Source organism: Hemiscyllium ocellatum, chromosome 5 (genome assembly GCF_020745735.1).
Source record: "Hemiscyllium ocellatum isolate sHemOce1 chromosome 5, sHemOce1.pat.X.cur, whole genome shotgun sequence".
NCBI lineage: Eukaryota > Metazoa > Chordata > Chondrichthyes > Orectolobiformes > Hemiscylliidae > Hemiscyllium > Hemiscyllium ocellatum.
The window spans coordinates 56,465,707-56,491,257 of record NC_083405.1 but is presented as its reverse complement, the minus strand read 5'-3'; the positions used below and the strand labels follow the sequence as shown (position 1 = coordinate 56,491,257).

The 25,551-nt window shown below is 40.3% G+C and overlaps 1 protein-coding gene across 2 annotated transcripts in view; it reads right to left on the bottom strand.

The window, feature by feature from the left end:
• The window catches only part of sgce (sarcoglycan, epsilon), a 70,919-nt gene that overhangs the window by 21,138 nt on the left and 24,230 nt on the right, over window positions 1-25,551 (bottom strand). For both annotated transcript variants that reach the window (XM_060824771.1, XM_060824772.1), the window contains 4 exons: window positions 23,143-23,300; window positions 15,732-15,804; window positions 7,910-8,108; window positions 5,972-6,134 (listed from right to left, as the gene is read on the bottom strand). In XM_060824771.1, the coding sequence (XP_060680754.1) occupies window positions 5,972-6,134; window positions 7,910-8,108; window positions 15,732-15,804; window positions 23,143-23,300 (593 nt within the window). The remainder of the gene's footprint in view (window positions 1-5,971; window positions 6,135-7,909; window positions 8,109-15,731; window positions 15,805-23,142; window positions 23,301-25,551) is intronic.

The following is a 25,551-nucleotide window of genomic DNA, read 5'->3' as shown; positions in this document are numbered from 1 at the left end:
GATCTGGTGCCCTTATAAGTGACAACTTATCTTGTGTCTCAGAATTGATTTCAATAACTTGCCCACCACCAACATCAGACCGGCCAGCCTATAATTGTCTAGCCGGTGCCTTGGTTACAGATTTCCAATCTCTGGCATCTCTTCTGTATCGGGTGAGGATTGGAAAATGATCTTCAAAACAGCTGCTATGTGCCTCTTGGCTTCTTCTTACAGCCTCAAATATAATCCTTTCAGCCCTGATGTGGAGGTGCCAGCATTGGAATGGGGTGGACAAAGTTCAAAATCACACGACACCAGGTTATACACCAACAGGTTTATTTGGAAGCACTAGCTTTCAGAGCGCTGCTCCTTCAGAGAGGCACCTCCTCTGAGGAAGAAGCAGCGCTCTTAAAGCTAGTGCTTCCAAATAAACCTGTTGGACTATAAACCGGTGTTGTATGATTTTTAGCTTTGTCCCTTTCAGCCATGGTGATATATTTCCCTTATTTCATGTTCCAATAATTCCTCTCTCATATAACTGCATGCAATATTTCACAATCCTCCACTTTAATTGCACATCAACCCTCTTGTTTATGAAAGCAATGTACCCACTAAAAAGTGTGCCCAGATGTTGTGCAAAGTGTAAATTACCTTGTAAATTACCTCTGGCAGCACAGTGGCTCAGTGACCAGGGACCCAGCTGCAGTTCCAGCCTTGACTGTCTGACTGGAGTTTGCACATTTTCCCCGTGTCTGTTTGGGTTTCCACCAGGTGCTCCAGTTTCCTCCCACAGTCCAAAGATGTACAGGATAGGTGGATTGGCCATGTTAAATTGCCCGTAGTGTCCAGAGATGTATAGGTTGGGTGGAAAAGCAATGGTAAAATGCAGGATTATGGGGATAGGGTGGACTGATCAGGTTTGGCCTCTTTCCACAGTGTGGGCATTCTCTGATAGGCCCTACCCTTCCCTCAGTTATCTTCTTGGCTCTGAATGTTCTGGGAAAATATCTTTCCTTGACTTTACCTACCAATGCCAATTCTGTATTTTGTTTTATCATCCTTCTTCTGCATAAGTAAGTGTGTCTCTCAATGCAAGATACCTTCCCAGCTGACAGAACCACAATAAGGATCAACTGTTCAACTGCAGTCACTGGGAAATCGGCAACAGCTAATCTTGATGACTCATCTTCCGAATTTGTTTTTTAAAAAATAGCTCTTTATACTGGAGTCTCAAAACCCCTGATAATGCCGGGGAAGGTCACGAGGATAAATGCATCGGTATTCTGTACTTGTACAGTTGTTTTAACAGCAACCACCCACTATATCTAGAGAGAGTGACCCACTTGAAGTGCCACAGATTTGTCTGAGATAAAGAAAAAACATTCAAAGAGAAAACTTCAAATAAATGCTCTTCAGAGTCAGTGGAGCAATTTGGGGGATGTTTCATTGGTTGTTGGTCCAAAATCAGGCCCTTTGCCTTCTCAGACTCCTCACATTGAGGCTGTGATGTCTATCCAATTGGACATAGTTCTGATTAAATGTTCATAAAGTACAATTCATGTAGCAGGAAACTTAAAGCTTCATCAAATTAAAATAAACAATGTGTAACCTGAATCAACCAATAGGAAGGCAAGTGTTAAGAACTTTTAAGTTCAGAATAAGACAATAAACATATGAAGCCTATAAAGAAATAGATATGTCAATGTTAGTTGCATCATCATTTTATAATAGGTGAATCTCACTCCAAAAGACTGATAGCTGATTGATCTGTATAGCTTAAAATAGAGGATCATTATCACAGTAAAATAATTGATTAGCTTTATTCCCCATTTGTTTATAAATACAATTGTAGCAGAATAGAAACAAAGGCAAGAAACTATAAAACTGGAAAGCTTTGAAATTGAAAACCATAGGGCAAGGCTGAAAATTAGTTTAGAATGAAGGCAAAGAAAATGAACTTGCACTGTAATGTATTGAAACCCTGTGATGCCAATTAAGTCTTTTTGTAAGTATGGTCACTATTATAATCTATGGCACTCTGACATTGCACCATGCCCTCAAGTGTTGTACTGGTGTCAAAGCCTGAATTACGCATTATGGTCTCTGAAGTGATGCTTGAACAGATGACTCTTCCATTGAAAGGTAAAAGCAGTATCAATGATCAAAGGCAGCTCGTGAAGACAGCATTAATAGAACTAGCTCAGTGAGCTGAGTGACTTCTTCTCATACCATTTAAATTTGATGATTCTATGAATCAAATTGATATGATTATGTTGAAATCATACAGGGAATAAAATGACAGACAAGCAAATAATGAAGAAAGTTATTTATTTTCTCAGTCCTGCACTTGGCAGCTCCAAGTAATGCAGTGTTAAAAAGCTCCATTTTTCTGTTCGAGGCCCAAATGGTTTTGGATGTTCCAAACTGAAACAAAAGGCTAGACAAGATGTCAAATGACATGCAAAGTTACTGAACCAATTTACTTGAGACTTTAGCTCAGCTAGCTCCATTGTAACGAGTCTTTAGCATAATGGCACCTAAACTGTGGTTCATGACCCCCAGTAGTAAGCGTGGAATTGTGCATTTCCTTTACTTCAATCCACAGCAGAAGCCTCTGTGCAGAGGAGACAGCCCAGTCTGGAGACTCTTGGTTAGAGACAAAAAAAAATCTGCTGATGCTGGAATCCAAGGTAGAGAGGCAGGAGGCTGGAAGAACACAGCGAGCCAGGCAGCATCAGGTGGAGGACAAGTCAACATTTCATGTGTCACCCTTCTTCAGGACTGGAGTAGCGTATGGGGAGTTGTTGCGGGGGTGGGGGGGGGGGGGGGGGGGGGGGGGTGCAGGGTGGGGAGGTGGGATAGGTGGAGACATGTAGAGGGTGCGACCTGATTGGTAAATGGGAAGAATGAATCCAGTTAGTAAATGGAAGGAAGGGTCAATCAGAGAAATGGGAGGGGGAGGCACTGGGATGGGAAGGGAGATTATTTGAAATTGCAGAACTCAATGTTGAGTCCTCTAGGCCTTGGGGAGCCCAGGCGAAAGATGAGGTGTTGTTCCTCCAATTTGCAGTCTCATTCATTGTGACAATGGAGGAAGCCAAGGATGGTCACATTGGAAAAAAAAGAGTGAGAAGGGGTATCAAAATGGGCGGTGACTGGGAGATCAGGTCGGCCCCAGCAGGCACAGCTGGGATGCTCGGTGGAATGTTCCCTTAGTTTATGTTTGGTCTCTCTGATTTAGAGAAGACCACAGCGGGAGCAGTGGATACAGTAGATTAGGATGGAGGAGAGGCAGATGAACCTCTGTCTCACCTGGAAGGACTGGTTGGGGACCTGACTAAAGGTGAGGGGGTGGTGTGCAAGGAGGTCTTGTATCTTTTCTGGCTGCAGGTACTGTGGGTTGGGGGGAGGGGGGGGTGGCGCAAGCGCAAACCAAGGATTGGTGAAGGGAACACTCCTGCGGAAGGCAGAAAGGAGTGGGCAGGGGAAGATGTTCTTGGTGCTGGGGTCTAGTTAGAGTCAGTGCAAGTATTTAAGGATGATGCATTGGATGCAGAGACTGGCAGGGTGGTAGGTGAGGACAAGATGGACCCTATCTTTATTGCATTGGGGGTAGGGGAGGCATCTGGCAGCAAAGCCCCTGGATCCAGCGAATTAATGCCTCCACATAGCATAGAGTGGACAGTGAGCTCAAGAACACCCTTTAACATTTGAAACCATTACTGAAGCCAAACTTCATTGAGCCCAGAATATTTGTGTTGACTTGGTTCAGACAAAGGCTGGAACATGTAACTCAGTGACTGACTGAGCATGGGAAACCAGGATGTCAGGGAGCTAAGGCAGGAAGGTGGCTAGCAAATTCCAACTTGACAGTGTTTCTACTCCCATCTACGTGATATGCAAACCCCTTACCTCAGGTTAGCAACTCTGCTCCACAGCAGGTACCAACAATTAGACCAAAAAGAGGAGGAAGACAGAGGGGCTAGTGAAAATGTTGTAGTGTGTGTACATTTGTACGTGTCAATAGCCAAAGGAAGAGGTTGGAATGCAGAGCTACTTGAATGTGTGGGGTAGACAGGTAAGTAAGATGGACTGATGGGTGTGTGTGTGAAGATGATGAGCTGAACAGGGGTGCCCGGGCGAGAGGGGTGGGCGGAAATGAGGGACTTCAGTCTTTTGTCAACAAGAAAATATGGAGACTTTGGCTGAAACCTACACAGTTCATAAAATAATTATATTTTTACAATTATTTCAAAAGTTCAGATATTCATATTAATGTGATGAATTATATCTTGCCTTGTAATAAACAAACTCTAATCCTGTATTGAATGTTTGATTTTTGTTGTTGTCTGGGATCATGTTATTTTTCAGGTGTCAAAATGGGGTCACATCATTGTCCACTGGAGGGAACAAACTTCAGTCCTTTATGGAGACAGATTTTTGAAAATATGAATTGATGATTGATTTTGCTCGACAGTAACACTATGATTTGAGTAGAATCCTCTTGGGAGATTTTCTCCTCCAATTTGATTTTATTTATCAAGCGGAGTTTTCTTAAATGAAGGAACAGAGTGTGTGCAAGTTCCAAACATGACACTGTTCGAGATTGTGATTCTGGACAAACATTAAACAATTGGTGAGAAATGGCTAGTTAATTGTAGTGTTTGACAACCAAACTGTGTTTGTTCACCATCTACATTTATATTTTAGTCCTGGGAACGTAAAGAACAATTGAAAAATTTGTCAACACCTAACTGCAGTGGGCGGCACGGTGGCTAGCACTGCTGCCTCACAGTGCCAGAGACCCGGGTTCAATTCCAGCCTTGGGCGACTTACTGTGTGGAGTTTGCACATTCTCCCCGTGTCTGTGTGGGTTTCCTCCCGGTGCTCTGGTTTCCTCCCACAATCCAAAGATGTGTGGGTCAGGTGAATTGGCCATGCTAAATTGCCCGTAGTGTTAGGTGAAGGAGTAAATGTAGGGGAATGGGTCTGGGTGGGTTGCGCTTCGGCGGGTCGGCATGGACTTGTTGGGCCATAGGGCCTGTTTCCACACTATAAGTAATCTAATCAAAAAATACAAGGAGGAAATACTTTTGCAGACTTGGCACAATATTGTTAATCAGTGGCGTTACATTGATAGGATGGAAATAATAGAGGCTGCACATTTCTTCGGAGAAAGTAGCATCAAAATGGGATGGAGGAATGAAGGGTTCGGGGGTTGAATGCTGGAGTCTTGGGGGGGGGGGGGTAGTGTGGAGAGCGAGGGGGGTGGAGTGGAGTGGATTGCAGGGCAGGCAAATCCACAAATCATTACGAGTAGCAACACAGATTATGGAACCTATAAACAAATTTTTGGGGTTCCTTTCTAAAGGAGTAGAATGAAAAAAATCAGAAAAGTTGTTAAATTTGAACCTTAAAACACATTTGGAGTACTGTAAACAGTTCTGCTATCCTTAGATTTAAAAAGCATGATTTATTAGGATTATAGGAATCAGAAGAGATCACATCCATCCAAAATAAATTTTATTAAAGACTTGGGTGATTCTAACAGGCATACTTTGGTATGGTTTTATAGGATGTGCATGGAGAAGGTATTTGCATTTCCAAAAGGAGGTGGGGGCCATAACTAAGAGCCATAAATATGACATTCATTAAAAATCAAGAATTCAGAAAAAAATTCTTTATCCATAGAATGGTTAGAGTTCACTATCAAAAAGAGTAGTTGAACTGAATACTGAAGTAAGTAAAGAGAAGCTAGACAGTTGCATGTAAGATTAACAAACAGAAGGATATATGTTCATGGGGTTAGACAAAGAAAGGAGGTTGGAGGTGCAAACTAAATGAAAATATCAATGTTAAATGTAGGTCAATTGGCTTGTTTTTGTGTTGTAAATACACATCACAATCCTGAGAAAAAATGTGAAAGAATACATCAAAATGTATATGATCCCCTTCAAAAGAGAGAATGCTGAAAAGATCGTGCTTGACTTACCAAAGTCAGTTTACACCAGTCAATATCAAACTGGGCCCGAAATTTCTTGTCACAGCTTATGCTCGGTTCCATCTCCTGACTACACTTCAGCTGGTTTTGTGGGGTCTCCACCTCTCGGAGGCATGATGAGAAAGTCACATCTGTCCCCACCATGACATAAACCCTGCAGAGGAAGAATTCCAACAGAACATCATGTTTTATAAGGACTTGAAAACTGATGTAGGGTACTTTGCCTAGAGCCAGGTATTTCCAAGTGCATTTACACTTTAAAAGCAGCATTTTGGAAAACATTTGGATTTTATGTGAATGACAAACACAAGGGTTCATCCAGAGATTTGTGAAGCAGTGCAATTCCTAATCGTTTGAGACATTTAAGTCAAGAAACTGGAATTATTTGCAACCATTTTCAGAAGCAAACGCACTTGGACCTCTCAAATGGCAATTGCATGGCAAGTACCCATTTGGGGACAATCACAATGGACACTGTACTGGTGTGGGCATTAGCACAGAAACAGTGAACATCTGACGGAAATATGGAATCAATATGACAGAATAAATTGAATTAAATAAATAGATCAAGGTGCTGAGAAAGGAACAAGGTGCGGGGGGGGGGGGGGGGGGGGGAGAGGAAGCTGGCCTCACAGCTGGAAGCAGACAGTACTTTTCCAACTGGAACCTCGTAGACAGTTGCAACACGGAAAGAGGCCAGTCAGCCCGTCATGTTTGGGCTGGACAAAAATCAAGTCTACACTTTTTCAGCCTTTGGCCTGTAAATCTGGAGGCTAAATATTGCTTAAATGTTACAAGATTTTCTGACTCAACTACCTACAGTGAGCTCCAGTCTCCTGCTGTGCTTTGTGAAAATGTTTCTCTTCGACATTCCTTCCAAATTGCCTTTCTATCCACCCTGTCTCTGCCCCAGATATTTACCTCTATCAAATTCTCTCACGAGATATATTGCCCCAAGGAAAACAACTCCAAACTATCCAATCTTTTCTCATTACTCAGACCCTCCAAGCCCAGACAGCGCTCTGGCAAATCTTCTCGGCACCGTCTCTCATGCAATCACACCCTTCCCACCATGCAGTGGCTACAACTGCATATAGCTCTCCTGGAGTGGCTGAACCAGTGTTTTATACAGTTATAGCATGAATACCTTCCACTTGTATTCTATGCCTCAGTTACTAAACGCAAGTATCACACACACATTCTTAACAACCTTGCCTACTCACCTTGTAACCTTCCAGGATCCATGGACATGCATACGAAGGCTCCTCTGATCTTAAGTACTTCCTGAGGCCCTTACCATTCACAGTTTAATCCCTTGCCATGTTAGCCTTCCCCAAGTGGAAGGCCAACCTCATACCTTTCCAGCTTAAACTCAGTTTACCACTGTTCTACCACCTGACCAGTCCATTAATATTCTCCTACAGTATAGAGCTATCCATCTCATAATTTACCACCCTACTGATGTTCATGTCACCTGTGAACTTCTTGATCACTGCCTCACATGAAATGTCCAAACAGCACAAACAGCAAGGGCCTCAGCACCAAAATTTACAGAACCACACTGGAAACATACTTCTAGACACAATGGATGAGACTACATCGACAGTCTGGGAGAATGATCACAGTGAGAGGGTTTCCTCATCCACTGCCTGGAAAACACAGCTAAATATACTGGGTCAAGCCTCTACTGGAAACGGGCTCAAAAGGGTTCCAGGACTTGAGAAAAGGCTGCAAATGATAAAGATAAATCCACCAATGCCATTTATTCTATATTCTACATTGCAGTAACTAAAGTCTGTACAATGAAATTAACCTTCAGGCTCTCAGTATAGTTAGATATCCAGGTAAAGCAAATAACTTAAACAACAAGGAGTCAGATGCAAATCTAAAAAATGGCTTTTTTTTGTTTTCCAAAGAAATTAAACTCACCCTTCCTTCATATTATTGATGGGCAGAGGTACTCGTCCACCACGGTCGAGTGCGGAGGTGATGTTAATAGCATTGAGGCGGTCAGGCTGCCAAACATTCTTCACGGCTCCCAGGAAATCGCCAATAACCTCACTTGCCAACATCTCTTCCACATTCATGTTTTTCACAAAGAACTCCGCTTGATAGGGCAAAGGGTAATCTTTAAACAACAAGAACACAAAAGTTGAAAACAATGTATACCCAGACCCTGACTTAAGACCCACAGAAACATTTGGCAAGTGATGCACAGATGTCGGTGTGCTGCGATTGCATTTATCTAGCTATATGCACAGTCATCTGGATGTTAATTCTCTTACGGTTTGTATTTGGAAACACTTACTCCCCAGGCGCAAATTGCAAGGCGTGGAATGGTGAGCTAGATATCAGCTCTCTCGTCTCTGGACATTTGCCCAGAAGTGTAGGGTGACTGCACTGACATCTAACAGAGAGGACCCACAGCCCAGGAAACAAGGTAGAACACGGGTACGTTAGTCCTCCAATGTCTGCACTGCAACTATTCTCTTCTAGCTATTACTTAACAAGGACAGGCAGGTCTGAACACAGCTGGGCCATTTAAACAACTCGATCCCCCAAAGCAAGGATGGTAAAGTTAGGCTAGCCTCAAGACATTTCATCAGGTTAACATGAGGGGCAGATAGTTAGCCTTAGTTTTGAATAAACAGTGATGAAATTGTGATTCTTTTCAAAAGACAGAAAGTCAAGGATGACCTCAGAGAAATCTTCAGAAGAAAAGGGCTACCATTAGTTAAATATTTAATTAAAAGGACACATATTCAAGATTATCAATATTAACAGGTCAGAAAAATGTATTTATACTGATGGTATGTAGGAATGTCAAATTTTCTGCAACAGATGTGTGTTGATCCAGAGTTCAAATACCCAACCAAACAAAGACAGGATGGTAGAGGACACTAATTTAGCATGGAGCAGAAATTACACTTGGGAGATTGGTGTGTGAATATTTTTACTCCAGATTGCTTCTTGTATTATTGTATAGCTCATCTAAATCTTGTGAGCACCATCCTCTGAACATTTCCAACTGACATTTGATCCACTTGACCCACTTCATTTCTGAGAACCAGAACCAACAATGCCTCCTCCTTCATCGAGAGGTAAAACATCTCAACTTCCCGGGAGCACGCTTCAGAAACTCTTCCTCCTCTCTGCCCACAATATTAATTACTCCACTATAAACTGGGATGTCAATGAAGTCCTATTATCACTATCCATAACTTTTGCACCTCTTTTATAAATTTGCTTTTCTGTCTTTATCACTGGTTTGTGGTCTGCAGAAACATCCAACAGTTTAAAAATACATCTACTGTTTCTTAACTGTAAGCAAATTGATTCGGACTGTCAACATTCCTGGATAACCTCAACACTACCACCTTTTATTTATTCTTTCCAGCCCCATCTTCCTTAATATCTTGTTGTGTCTTTTTAACAATCATAAATCTTCACATGGAGCCATTGGCAGTAACCACATGGAGCCATTGGGAGTAACCACATGGAGCCATTGGGAGTAACCACATCTCTCAACTTCAGTCAGAAGGAGTTAGACTTTAAGAAACCTAATATGGGTCTGGAGAGTCTAACCAGCCTCCAGCCAAAGGAAGGAAGCCAGACAAGAGTGCTACCTTCTTCCTAAAATACAAGCTAAAATACAGAATTCTTTTTCAGTTAGATTGAATTTTCCCAGATATTGTAAGAGTCCAGTCAAAACTCCTCAAAAGATATTCCTCCATCAAAAGAGAATAAGAGTCAGATTCACTATGTATTTGATACAGAAGATTTGATAAGACAATTTAAATTTTAATATATTACTTTGGTATTATAAACCAAATTTGTTTATAATCACATGTACCAAGCTACAGTGAAGGTGTTGTTTTGCATGCTAACCAGACAAATTATGTCTTATATAATTACATCAGGGTAATAGAACAGAGTGCAGAACATAGCGTTACAGCTACAGAGAAAATGCAGAGAAAGATCAACTTTAATAGGAGAGGTCTGTTCAAATGTCTGATTACAGCAGGGAAGAGGCTGTTCTTGAATCTGTTGATATGCATTTTCAAACTTTTTTGTATCTTCTGCCAACAGAAGAGGGTGGAAGAGCGTATAACTGGGGGGGGGGGGGGGGATGGTATTTGATTATGTTGGCTGCTTTCCCAAGGCAGTGGGAAGTATAAATGGAGTTAATGAAAGGAAGGCTGGTTTTCATGATAGACTGGGCTGCGTTCACAACCCTCTGAAATTTGTTGTGGTCTTGGGTACAGCAGTTGTCATACCAAGCGGTGATGTATCTAGAGAGAACATTTTCTATGGCACATCTATAAAAACTGGTATGAGTCCTTGTGGATACACCAAATTCACTTATTAACTTTCTGAGGTGGTAGAGGATAAATGGAGTTAGAGTTAGAATTTGAGAGCAAATTCTTTATATTTGGCAAAGCCTCTCAAATTACTTTCATCATTAGGAATAGACAATCTGTTTTTAAAATAATCTTCTCACTCCTCCTTGCTACGCAAACATTCACATTTAGACGGAGCTCCCATCATAGTTCTAGCTAGGTACTGTCTTTTATTCTTCTATAAAACGTGTATTTCTTTAAATTTTCCTTTTTTTCTACTATATCTTCTCTTGGCATTATTTACTCTCTTATTATATTCTTGTCTAATATCCTTATGCTTAGTAATCAATTCTTTTATATATTTCAATTTATTCAATTTATTACTTTCATTACTAGTTCCTAATTTACCAATTACCATATCCATAATGCTATCATAGTCATTTATTGTTGTACGTTTGCTTTTACTTATTTTGTCCTCCATCATCTCTAATAATTCTAATAGTGGCCAATTCTTAGATTCTAAACTCCCATTAGTATTATTATGCCCTTGGTAGTTATTCTCTTCTATTACTAGATCCTCTATTGGAGTATCTAAATCAATGTCACTATTCTCTTCATTTCGATCATCATTAATGGGGACTACTTTTTGACTTGTGCCCGCCTCTTTGTCGCTAGTTCTAGTTTGCTTAACTAATAGTCTTCTTTTATCGGAAATTTGTTTTGGCGTCTTAGTTCTTAATTTTTTAGCTATAAATTTATTAATATTTTTGCAGCTTACTAGCTGTTCTAACTGTTTTAACATTTTTATTTCGGAGTTGGACCAAACTCCTCTTTTACCTTTCTCTACTTTTTCCAAATTACCTTTCTTCTCTTTATTTCTTTTAATATTTCTTAAATTAGGGTGCACGTGCCTCTCGTGCTTCCCTAAACCTATGGCTGTTGTAAATCTAAGTGGACAGATTTCACATTGGAACGATTTATCTTCTTCACTATTTCTTATATTACTGTTACATTTAGGATAGTGACGTACGACTGAGTGGGTGGTAACTACCCTCCCAGCCACATTTGCTACACTTAACTCTTACAGCTTTTATCCCTTTGCATAGTGGAGTTACAGTTAGAATTTGAGAGCATAAAGAGTACAGTGAGGGCTGAATACAGAGTCTTGTGTGGCACCAGTATTGAGCATTGTTGTGGAGGTGGTGTCACCACTTATCCTTACTGATTGTGGTCTGCAGGTCAAGAAGTCAAGGATCCTGTTGCAGAAGCAGGGAGCAGAGACCCAGGTCTTGGCGTTTGGAGAGAAGTTCAGTTAGAATTATGGTGTTGAAGGCAGAGCCAAAGTCAATAAAGAAGAGTTTAACATAGGTGTCCTTATTATCCAAATGTTCCAGGGATGAGCGTAGGTCCAGAGAGATGGCACCGCCCTTGGGCTCATTGTCACAATAGGTGATTTGTAGTGGAGCAATGCAATTCTGGGAGGCTGGAGTTAATGTGTGCCATTACTAACCTCTCAAAACACTTCATGATGACGGATGTCAGAGTCAAGCAGTAGGCATTAAGATACATTGCCAAAGAAAAATCAGGCCCTGAAATAATACTGGTCTTCTTGATGCAGGTGGGAATGTTATGTCAGAGTGATGAGAGGTTAGATTAGATTAGATTCCCTACAGTGTGGAAACAGGCCATTTGGCCCATCAAGTCCACACCAACCCTCCCAAGTCCATTCCCCAACATTTATCCCTGACTAATGCAACTAATACTATGGGAAATTTGGCATAGCCAATTCACCTGATCTGCACATCTTTGGAGTGTGGGAGGAAACTGGAATACCTGGGAGGAAACTCATGCAGACACGGGGAGAACATGCAAACTCCACACAAAAAGCTACCCAAGGCTGGAATCCAACCCAGGTCCCTGGTGCTGCAAGACAACAGTGCTAACTCATGCTGCTCAGATTAAAAGGTTAAAGATATCTGCAAAAACACCCACCAGTCGGTCCATGCAGGATCAGAGTGCAAGGCTGGGGACTCTATCCAGACCAGTCGCTTTCCATTGGCTCACCCTCAAAGCGGCCAATCTGATGTCTGCCACAGTGACTGTGGGTACACTGCCACAGATGGTGACATCATTTGACAGACGTTCTATTCAAAACAAGCATAGAGTACATTGGGCTTATCGGGTGGAGATGCATTGCTGACAGCAACTTTACTCGACTTTGCTTTGTAGCTCATTATATCATGTGTGAGCTTTGCCACTGCGATGTGTGGTCCTCTACTTAGTCTGGGACTCTGTATAACCATCAAAATAACTGAACGAGTGAGCATAAATCACAATGTTAAACAACATCTTGAAAGAGAAAGGTCCTTATTATTGGACCTAGTATCGTATTCCACGAACTGCCATCATGCATCAACATATCCACACTCAAAGACTGACCTTGTCAGAAACCAGGTAAACAGGGTTCAAGCCATTTATTCACCGTGCAAACTTGTTGTAGAAACTGGCTTCAACAAAACCACCCGAAGGAATACTGACACTCTGGCCTGATCATTTATTGCTGTATGTCAGGCAAACTGGTGGAAGACCCTAAGGCACCCTCTCGGTCTTAATAGTGCCCAGCCTACCTCAGATTACTATGGAAATGTACAGTATCTCAGATACTTTCAGCAACAGGTTAAGCCGGCTGCTTCATGCTGCTGTTAGGCAGTACCTACATGCGTTGTGTTAGCCAATAAAAAGATGCTGCCATCAGGTCAAAAAAGGCCTTCTGCCTATCACAGAAACAAATAATGTGATATATGAAATTCAGTGCTAGTGTGATGCCAGGTATGTAGGCAGTACATCCTGAAATCAGACAGATTCATCAACAGCATATCCATTCAGCTGTTCACAACAAGCCGGGTACTGACTGTACTCACCAGTTTGTGCTTACAGTGTCTAACAGTAGATGTGATTCTGCAATTAGATAGTATTTGCTGAATAATCCTGAATATAGCAGGAACTATGCTGACACACAATTTAAGATTGCCAGTCAGGGTTGCAGTGTCCTGTATTAGAAGCTATATACATTAACACACTGGGCCCAGTTCTTTGCAGACAGAAAGAACATGCACTGTCTGCTTCAATTCCACAAAAATAGGAGACAGCTATTCACTGTTTCACTTCTCATGACCTGATGAATCGCTGCCAACCTGATTGATCAAAATTTAAACTAAAACTGGCTGTTAACTGACACACATCAATGGGTGCATTTTCCATGGTCACACCTCTTATCAATCAAAGTCTACTTGCCGGTCAAACAGCACTCTTCTCTCAGGTAGTGACAACTTTAGTTTTCTCCTCAAATTTACATTCTTGCAAAATGTCACGATAAGTGTAAGATGACAGCATTGACAAATTGTGTCTTTTATTTCCCAGTAATATCTCCGTTCTTATTTCTACAAGAGAATCCAAACTTCAAACTTTTTCTAAGGATAGCATGGTGGCTCGGTGGTTAGCACTGCTGCCTCACATTACTAGGGAGCTGGTTCGATTTCACCCTCAGGCGACTGTCTGTGTGGAGTTTGCATGTTCTCCCAGTGTCGGCATGGGTATCGGCCAGGTGCTCCAGTTTCCTCCTGCAGTCCAAAGATGTGCAGGTTAGGTGGATTGGCTGTGGTAAATACAGGGTTACTGGGATATGGTAATGGGCTGCATCTGGATGGGATGCTCTTCAAAGGGTTGGGGTGCAGATTTGATGGGCTGAATGGCCTCTTTCTGTACTGTAAGGATTCTATGATTCTGATACAATTACAATACTTGAAAGTAAAAGAAAGATATCCATCAAATAACAAAGTACAGGTATTTCTGGTGTAACGTGATAGTTGCATTTGTGTGTAATCTTGCGCTGTACTATACCTGTGCAGTAAAAAGTTCGCACTATCCAAACAGTGTCCACTATTCGTCAAGTGCATTTTCGCCAATTTGCACATACAAACATGTTATATCAGAAATACCTGTAATATCACCTTAATCCTGGAGTATGAGTCATCCAGTAAGTTCAGGACAGTCTGAATTGAAGCTAACCGATATTAACGTCTCTCTCCTAATGAATGTAATCATTTAGAATATGTTGTGATACTTATGTTTTTTTGATGTTCCACACTTGAAATGGCATGGATGGTTATTCAACTAAATATAAGACCACCTCTAATTATTAACCAATATGAGGAGAGATGGTTTTCCCATTGAATTCTCAAGAATGTTTTGTTACATTTAATCTCAAAAAAGCTAGAGCCTGGTAATCATTATATGGATTAATGTATCTGGTTAAAGTACTATGTTCAGCAAGATAGTAGATTTCAAGCCTAAGATTCTTTATCAGATTGTAGTTTTACATCTCTGAAACGGCACTGCACACCAACACAAGAATCCCCAGAAGCTAGTGGGTTTTTGGCATGTGTAACCTTCATCAACAATTCCACATCATTATGAAGGAAGGAAGTTGACTGTGTTGACTTACTGTGAGAAGAATAGAGTAACTTTGAATTTAATTTCTCATTTCAATCCATCAGGTTTTGGCCCTTATTCTGCACATTGTATTCACCGATATTTCACACCAAGTCCTTCCTCTTTTTGTCTCCATTATCACCGTGACATCATCGTTCCATGGGGTTGTGTGCCTGAAGCTTACTTACAATTCTATGCATTCACATAGTTGCACTATAACCCTGATGATCTTAACAGATTCCTCTTGCTCTGACCCCACCTCGTACCTTAGCACTTGAGTAAGAAAAGGTATCTGTTTATTCATGGAGACAGCAGTGAAGTGGTAATGTCACTCGACTATTAACCCAGAGACTCCGATCAATGCCCTGGTACCAAGGCTTCAAATCTCACCATGGGAGCTGCTGGAATTTGAGTTCAATTAACAAATCCAGAATATAAAGTTATCGATCAGTACTGGTGATAATAAAACAAAATTGGTTCACTAATGTCTTTTAGATAAGGAAATCTGCCATCCTCGCCCAGTCTAGCCTACCTGAATAGCAGCTCCCAGCTGTAAACTGCCTCATGGATGATACATTCCACATTTACTAAAGTTCAGGTATAGGTATGTCTTCATCTCTTAACTTCTAGGAAATTACAAATGTGTTGTTTTAAAAATTCTATTTGTAATGATTCCACATTTGTTTCTGGCCAAAATCACTTTAAAGAACAGATTGACTCAAAGTTGGTTCTTACTATTGCTGAGAATGCTTCCAAATGGTAAAATAGCACAAGGAAACTCGACATCCTGAATTCTAAGCAGAGAGTCTTCCTTTCTCCTCTGCAGATGCAAGCTGCATGTTTACACCAAGTTTTGTTTTTATTGCAAAGTCATTACCCTTACGATGTAAAACAGTAAATATATTAAAAATCCTGCATACCATCTGAAGCCATAATGTTGACAATCAAAGTATGCCTTGCTGTTTCGTATGTTCGTCTATTATAAGCAGTGATCTGTAAAAGAAAAGAAACAGCAAATCATCAAAAAATAAACATATTAGCACTGCTGCCTCACAAAGCTAGGGGCTTGGATTCGGTGCCAGCCTCGGGCAACTGTATATGTAGAGTTTGCACATTCTGCTGTGTTGTTGTGTGTTTCTTCCACGTACTGCAGTGTCCTCCCACAACCTGAAGATGTGCAGATTCAATGGATTGGCCATGCTAAATTACCTATCTTGTCCAGGGGTGGACAGGCTACAGAGGTTAACCATGGGGAAATGCAGGGATATGGTAGACGGGGCTGAGTCTGGCTGGGATGCTCTTTAGGAGAGTCGGTGTGACTCAATGGGCCAAATAACCTCTTTGCACACTTTAGGCTTTCTGTAATTCTATGGTATTCCAGTTAGAAACTGCCTATGACAATATTTAAAATTCCACACCATTACCATGCACTGTGCTTGGACATCGTTCCATGGGGTTTTATGCCTAAAGCTTACTTACAATTCTGTGCATTTACTTAGTTGCATTATAACCCTGAAGATCTTAACAGATTCTTCTTGCTCTGACCCCACCTCATACCTTACCTTTTCTTACTCAAGTGCTGTCTATTTATTCATAGAGACAGCAGTGAAGTGGTAATGTCACTCGACTATTAATCCGGAGACCCGGATCAATGCCCTGGTACCAAGGCTTCAAAGCTCACCATGGGAGCTGCTGGAATGAGTTCAATTAACAAATCCAGAAAATAAAGCAAAGCATACTTTGATTGTATTGCAGTGGTCTATCCTTGTCGTTCTATTATAATGTGATGGTTGTGTTCTTGTGCAATCCCCAATTACAGAAAAATCATGCTTTGGAAACAGCACTTAAAAAAAGTGTTCGCACCTTAGAAACAGTGTCCCCAATTCAATCACATTACGGCGAATTTGTGTTAAAGCAGAATGACGAAGTACTGTTATAGTTTGCCCTTGCCTTCTGCATGATAGCAGAACAGGCAAGTCACCTGTTCTTACTGTCTGCCATCAGGCATATAGGAAAGATTTACAATCTGTCAATCAATTTGTGGGCTTCACTACATATGCACTTTGGATGGCCGTCATGTTACGGCTTGGGTCTCGAACCTAGAGCTTCTTGCCCAGGGACAGGAATACTCCAGCTGCACCATGACATCTCCTGCAGTATTTTCACTGCCAGAAAAGTTGTTAATTTGAAATACCTCCCTCTTGTGGTGGGCATTTTTAATGCTGGTGACTGTAAGACACTGGGAATAGTGATGGTGTAGTGCTGGAGTATTAGTTGTGTATTAATCCAGAGACCCCAGTATCATTCTGAGAACCTGGTCTGAATACCACTGTGGCAGATAAAAGCAATAAGAAATCTGTAATTAAGAGTCCAATGAAGGCCATTAAACTGGTGTCAATTGTGGGCAAAACCAATCACTAATGCTCTTTAGGGAAAGACATTGTCTTTCTTACCTGTGACTCCACACCCAAAACAATGTGGCTGACTTAACTACCCTCTGGGAAAATTAGGGCAATAAATTATGGCCTAACCATTGATAATCAGTGAGGATGAGCACCTCACCAAGACCTTCCTCACACCTCCACTTCTCACTTTTAAACAAGTGCCAAACCTCAAACAGATCATTGTCCACAGCAAACTGCACAGCTTTTGGGAGAACACCATGCAACTCTGTCACGGTAGATGCTGCAAGACGTGCCAGTGTGCAGACACTGATACCTCCATTACACGTGGGGACACCTCCCACCATGTATGTGGCAGCTACTCATGTCACTCAGCCAATGTTGTCTATCTCATACGCAGCAGGCAAGGATGCCCTGAGGCATGGTACATCGGCGAGACTGAGCAGAGGCTATGGCAACTGATGAATGGGCACCACAGAACAAACAACAGACAGGAGTATTCCTCCCAGTCAGTGAGCACTTCAGTGGTCTGGGGCATTCGACCTCGGACTTTCAGGTGACCATCCTCCAAGGCAGATTTCGGGATAGGTAACAACAAAAAGTGGCCGAGCAGTGGCTGATAGCCAAGTTCGGTACCCATGGGGATAGCCTCAACCGGGACCTTGGGTTCATGTCGCACTACAGGGTACTCCATTGTACTGTATACACACACACACACACCCCCTCTCTCATACGCTCACACATGCACTCTCTTGCAGACTTATACCTCTTTTCACTCACACACTCTCACAAACACTCATACCACACCCCCTGTGCGCACAATCAGACACATACGTTTGTGGGGTGAATTTGTACTTGCAGAATTACATTTTATTTTGCTTAAAAATTGCATGAATCCATGTAAGATTCTGGAAATCTGTTTTTTTAAGATTAGAATCTGTCTGTGCCACAATGGTCAGACTGTCTCACCCAGGACAGCTCACACCTTCAATACATTATCTGGGCCGACATGACACCAATTGTTAAATTTCACTTGAGAATGTAACTTTTAAAAAAGTTCTGCGATTTACATAAGAAAGAAATGAAACCAACATGTTCATTCTAAAAGATGAGAGACTGAACAAATATTCTGGGCCTTTTTCAATATATAATTTCAGTTACGTAAACTTTTGCTATAAATTCTGTGCCTTATGATCTTATACTCCACAACCACTTGATGAAGGAACAGTGCTCTGAAAACCAGTGCTTCCAAAACTGTTGGATTATAACCTGGTGCAGTATGATTTTTTAGCTTTGTACTCCAGATGTAATCTCACCAGTGTGCTGTATGATTGAAACATAACTTCTGTCATTTTGAGTTCAATCCCTCTCATAATAAACAAGAATATTCTATTAGTTTTCATAACACCTTGTTGTCTTTTGAAATTCATGCACTAGGATACTCAAATTCCTCTGAAATAGTGAGAGATTGCAATCGCATGTTTCTTTTCTATTCATCCTGCCAAAATGGACAATTCCACATTTTCCCATTTTATACTCCACATTTCCAGATTTTCAACCACTCACTTAGTCTACCTACATCCCTTTGTAACTTCTTCACAACTGTCTTTCCCACCATCATCTTGTCAAAGTTAGCAACCTTATTTTCAATCCCTTTCATCCAAATTATTTGTGTAAATTACGTAATTAAGACCTCAATGCTGATCCTGGTGGTACACCACTCACTGCATCTTGCCAGACTGAAAATGATCCACTTATGATAACAGTTTCCTGTAGTCTATCCAATCTTCTACCAATGCCATTACGTTACACCTTGCACCAACAGCTTTCATTTACAGCAATGACCTTAGATGTGACACTTCAGGAAATGCAATAACAGTCCATCCAATGACGGTCTACCCCATCACTTAAGGCCCATGTTTCTTCCCAAAATAACTTGGTTTGAACATGACTTCCCTTTCACAAAATCATGTTTACTCTGACTTATTATCATGTACTTTTCTCAGTGTCTTTGCATAAAGTCTGTAATAACAGCTTCTAACAGTTTTCCTATGACATATATTAAGCTAACTGGTTTATGATAAGGGAGAAAATGGCCTAGTGATATTAATCGCTAGACTATTAATTCAGAAACTCAGCTAACGTTCTGGGTTCAAATCCCACCATGGCAGATAGTGGAATTTGAATTTAATAAAGAATCTGGAATCTAATGATGACCGTGAAATTGTTGGAAAAACCTGGATCACTCATGTCCTTTCAGAAATGAAATCTGCCATCCTTACCTGGTCTCATTGATATGTGACTCCAGATCCACAGCAATATGGTTGACGCTTAACTGCCCTTTGGGCAATTAGGGATGGACCATAAATGCTCATATCCCATGAGTAAATTTTTTAAAAAACCTGCTTTTTGTCTCCCCTCCTTTCTGAAGTAAAGGAGTTGCACTCACTATATGCCATTCTAAAATGGAATCTTCCCTCAAATTAAAATCAAAGCATCAACCATCTCAAATTTAAGGCCAGAGGAGGACGCTCATCAGGATTGAGGACTTGTCAGCTCAAGGATTTGCAAAGCAACACTTCCTTAGTAATTGTAAATTTCTTTCGTTCCTCCCTCCTTTCGGTTTCCTGATATTCAGTTAATTCTGGGATGTTATTTGTATTCCCTATAGCGAAGACTGATCAAAAATACCTGTTTGGTTCATCAGTCATCTCTCAATTTGCCGTTATTAATGTCTTAATCTCATGTTCTATGTTAATTTTATTAACTCTTTTCCTTTTCAAATAACTGTAGCAACTCTTCTGTTTCTATATTTCCAGTTAGCTTTCTATTGGATTCTTTTTCCCTCCTTCATTAACTTTTTCAAGAATATTTTCATTTTTGTTGTTGTGTTTGACATGTAAAGCAATTACAATAAAGTAAAATTTAAATATTCCTCACTGAAGGTCACAGAAAAAATTTGGTCACGTCATGTATTTCAATTTTCCGTACAGCTACTTCAAATAATTTAATCACAGAATTCTAGCAGAGGAAGAATCAGATATAAATAATGTAAACAGAGCAAAGCATAAAATCTATTAAAAAATGTAAGATAAGGATTATAATTTTATTAGATTTGTTTCAGATTATCAGGATCAGGACAATGTCACAGGATAAAAGTTAACTGTAACAGCCTGAGGAGGATCAAATGAATTGTTTCAGCCTGACCTGCTAAGCTTGCTTCTTATATTAATTGTATTTTTCTGCCCAACTTGTCCCCACCTGCACCAGAACTCTTGATGCTGTCTGACAGTTCAACAATTTCCTTTCTTTTTAGACCCAACTCCCTTTCATCCTAGCTGTACATTTCCATCCCCGTGAAAAAGTGAAAACCTCAAAAAAAGGTACTATATCTTAAAGCACGGAACCTTTGCAATAAAGCAGACAAGTTAACAAAGCAGAAGGTTTTACATAGGTTTACATATGATTGCAATCATGGATACATGGCTGCTGGGTGACCAAGGCTTACAAGTAAACATCCCAGGGCATTCAGCCTTTAGGAGAGCAGGCAAAACTGAAAATAAAGTAGGTGGGGATTTGTTAATGAAAAGGTAATACCAGTGCAGTAGTGAGAAAGGAGAACGGCACAGGGAATCTGGGTAGAGCCAAGGAGGATCAAGGGTGCAAAACATTAATTGGAGTTCTCTACAGATCTCGAAACAGCAGTGGTGAGGTAGGAGATAGTGTTAAATATGAAATGAGAGACGCATACAATAAGGATACAAAGTTAAAAATCACAACACCAGGTTATAGTCCAACAGGTTTAATTGGAAGCACACTAGCTTTCGGAGCGATGCTCCTTCATCAAGTGGTAGTGGAAATACCAGCTGATGAAGGAGCGACACTCCGAAAGCTAGTGTGCTTCCAATTAAACCTGTTGGACTATAACCTGGTGTTGTGTGATTTTTAATTTTGTACACCCCAGTCCAACACTAGCATCTCCAAATAATAAGGATGCAAGTATTGTCACAGGTAACGTTAGTCTGCATATAGACTGGGAAAGTCACATCAACAATAATACTGTGATAGATGGATGTCCTTGAATGTGTACAAGATGGATTTTTAGACCAGTACATTAAGGAACCAACTTGGGACTTGCTTAGTTTTGGTTTTCTGCAAAAAAAAATCATTAATAATCTTTTAAAGAATAAGGGGGCACTGATCAAAGCAGAAAACAGTGACAAGTATGATATCACAGGGGTCAGTGCTTGGACCCCCAGGTATTCACATTACATATATAATAATGATTTGGATGAGGGAACTAATTGTAATATTTCTAAATTTTCTGAGGACATAAAACTCAATGGGAGGTGAAATGATGAGGAAAGTTTGGTCACGTCATGTATTTCAATTTTCCGTACAGCTACTTCAAATAATTTAAATCACAGAATTCTAGCAGAGGAAGAATCAGATATAAATAATGTAAACAGAGCAAAGCATAATATCTATTAAAAAATGTAAGGATTATAATTTTATTAGATTGGTTTCACAGCAATTTCGACAAGTTGAGCGAATGGTCAAATACATGGCAAATGTAGTAAAACATTAATAAATGTGACCTTTGCCATTCTGTTCTTCCCACTGGAATGGGACCAGTATTATTTAAATTGTGATCATGTTCGGAAAGGTTGATGTACAAACGGAGCTGTGTGTCTTTATACACTAATGAAACAAGCTTGCAGTTGCAGCAGACAGATAAGGCAGCAAATAGTATGTTAATGTTCATTGCAAGAGTGTTTGACTCTGGGGCAAGGAAAACTTATTGCATCTCTCCAGAGTCTTGGTTAGACCATACCTGGAGTACTGTGTGCAGTTTTGTTTCCTTGCCTAAGAAAAGATATACTTTCCATAGAAGGAGTGTAGTGAATGCTCACTAGATTAATTCCTGGGACAACAGTTTTGAGGAGAGATTGGATTGAGGAGGCCTGTATTCCCCAGAGTTGAGAAGAGTGAGAAGGGATCTCATTGAAACATAAAATTCTGACAGAATGGACAGTCTGGAATACCGGAACAGTGTTTCCTCTGGTCAGTGGTTAAGACCAAGGAGTCCCAGTCTCAAGATTATGTGGCAGGCCACTTCAAATTGAAGTAAGAGGTGAGCCAATGGCGTTCTCTACAATGGGGGCTATGGAAGCGTAATCATAATCACTGGATATATTATGAATACGCTGATGACCAAATGTTCCACAAATATTTTCTGAATTTCTGTTTCTATTGAAGTGTAGCACTGAGGGTATACTACAGTGTTGCAGACGTTACCCTTTAAACAAGAAATGAAGAAAAGATCTCAAAGCACTCACTAAACAGACGGAAATAATGGGTGTGTTCTTTGTAACGTTTATCCCTTGACCTGCAGCAATAAAATGAGCTTGGCATTACAATTTTCCAATCTTCCCATGTCCAACATTGCCATGTTTACTTCCATAAAAATAATCAGATCACTTCAAAAGTATGTAACAGCACAGAGACAACAACATGTTACGTACATGGAACATCTTATCTCTATTTTCCATTCTAATGGTTTTGTATGGGGCATGAATTTCCTTGGGACTGCTTCTGCTGCCAAACTTTGTTTTGTTTTAAGAGAGATGGAAACTCCATTTACACAGGAAGTTATGGTATTGGAGTGAATAAACTCCCAGTCAGAGAAAATATTTCAGTGTGATTTTAACTTTACCTTAAACTTGAACATAGTGTTTCAGTAACTGTTGGTTTTCAAGTAGTTCCTAAATGTTTCTAGATTACTAGATTGCATTGAATTACAAGGTAGAATGCACACATTTTCTCAGTGAGGATAAATTGTTCATATATAGCCAGAAATTCTGTACTTTGTCCACAATCTCTTAAAAGCTAGCATGGTAATACATTAACAAACAGATTGCTATGGTACCTCAATGACTGTCGTTTTGTCAGCGTTCTCAATGGTTGGTGACCCATAAAGCACGCCGTCACTGTATGGAGTTCTTTGAATATAACGCAGCCAGCCAGGTCTGTCTGGATATCCTTTCAGATTTGTCTTAAACGTTATAGGATCATTTCGAGCATCAGCTATACCAATAAAAGGACAAAAACAGATCTATTTATAGCTGCTGAAACTCTGTTTCTAATCCTATGCTCTTTGCGAACTCAGTGCACATTGCATTTGGATGTTGTGGTGTAATGAATAGTTACAGTAAGTCAGCTAATATAGCAATCACACTAACTATTCTCCGTTGATAGTGCCGTATGTTGTTCAGTTGCACAAACTAGGAAAAAGCTTCAGAATTAGCCTGTCTCAAATTTAATCAGCTTGGCTAAGGCAGTCTGAGGGAACGTCAAGTCACTTTTGTGCCGGGAGGAAGGAAGGAAGACAAACTTTGTCGGACGCGAGTAAATTCTGTTAAAATGTACTTGAGCATATTGGGTCAAAATATTTTGAGGATAGACACAATCTTCAAATAAATAAATAATCCAATAAATAATGTTGCACCCTTAACTGTCAAGGTTAAGTCAAGAATAATGAGGTATTATGAGCTGCGAGAAACTCTCTGGACTATCCACCAAAGAATCAATATATTAGAAAGATGGGGAAATGAATAATTTAAAAACCACCTTTTAACTTGACAGAACAATAACAAAAACTTGCATTGATTTTCTCTCAATTTCCTTTCACTTTTTTTTGTTAGAAGTGCCAACTCATGCTCACCAAAATGGACATTTTTCACAATTGAACTACCAATGAGTTTCAACAAGTTGTCCAACAAGGGGGCATTATCGTCAAAGCTTATTTTGTCCATGCTCAAAGTCCTCAACTAGTCATCACTTGTGATTTCTTCTCTGCCCTACCCAAAAAAGACCAAGAGAACTTCAGCATTTCACTATCTGCCCTAACGGACATCCAGAAACAAAGCACAAACATTTTGGATGAACTTGGCCTGGATGGATTAGTACTACAGGAAGTAGCCCAGTTTTTTTTCTTACCAAATATAACTTTAACAATGGTGTTTTCAGATAATAATCGGAATTCCAATCAACAACCAGGTTTAACATGCTGCAACTCTGCAAATGTCTGCACCAGCTGCTTGGAAACCCCTGGGATGCTAATGCAGATCAGGTCTCTCGTCTTCCCTCCCACTCAACACAAAAACACAATCGTTATTCATTTCTTTCCTCGAAGAGACATGAGTTCTGAACTGACTACATCAAACTTTTAACCTACATAAGCCCAGCTTGAACATTTTCCCAATAATAGACATTAAGCTAACTGGCCAAAAGTTACCAGTTTTTTTGCATCTTCTTCCCTTTTTAAATAAAGGTTTTACAATGGTAGTGAAGATTAATGTCACCTATGATTAATGCACTGCCTTTTTTACATGCCCCCCATTATCTCCTGATTTATTCTCACTCATACAGAATAGCTACTGTTAGGGGCCAATCAACTATTACCTGTGTCATCTACCATTGATATATCATACTGCCACCCATGTGGATTCTGCACTTCTAATCCAAAATCACTGCATTCTATAGGACTTATTCCATCCCATTCTAACAACGACACCCCTTGCAAAAGCCAAGTTGACCCTGTCCGATTACATTATGATCTTCTAAGAATCCAGCTTAATGGGCTCTACTAATTTCCACATGGCAGGTAATTTTCTGTGTTCTGTCTCTCTCCTTTCTTGAGTAAAGATGTTTCATTTGCTAATTTCCAATCCACTGGAATCCTTTCAGAATCTCAGGCACTTTGGAAGTTTATAACCAATACACCTAATATCTCTGTAGCCAAAAACAGTTGTGAAATCAATTTTTGAGATAATTTGTAGCTTAGGTTGATGATAAGTACGTACGTTAGCTCGCTGAGCTGGAAGGTTTGTTTAGGTAACATCATCAGTGAGAGTCTCTGGTGAAGTGCTGGTGGTATGTCCCAACTCTCTATTCATCAGTCTTGGTTTCTTCAGGTGGGTAATGTCATTTCCAGTTCTTCTTTTCAAGGGAAGGTAGATAGGATCTAAAACAATGTGTTTACTGATGGAGTTCTGGTGCCAATGCCATGCCTCTAAGAATTTTCATGCACATCTTTGTTTCACCTGTCCTAGGATGTGTGTGTTGTCCCAGTCAAAGTGGTATCCTTCTTTGTGTGTATAGAAACTAGTAATCGTGGGCCATGTTTTTGGTTGCTAGTTGGTGTTCGTGTATTCTGGTGGCAAATTTCCTGCTTTTTTGTCCAGTGTAGATTTTTTTTAAAAAACAGTTCTTGCATGGTATTTTGTAAATGACTTTAGTTTTGCTGGTAGTATCTAATGGATCCTTTAGGTTCATT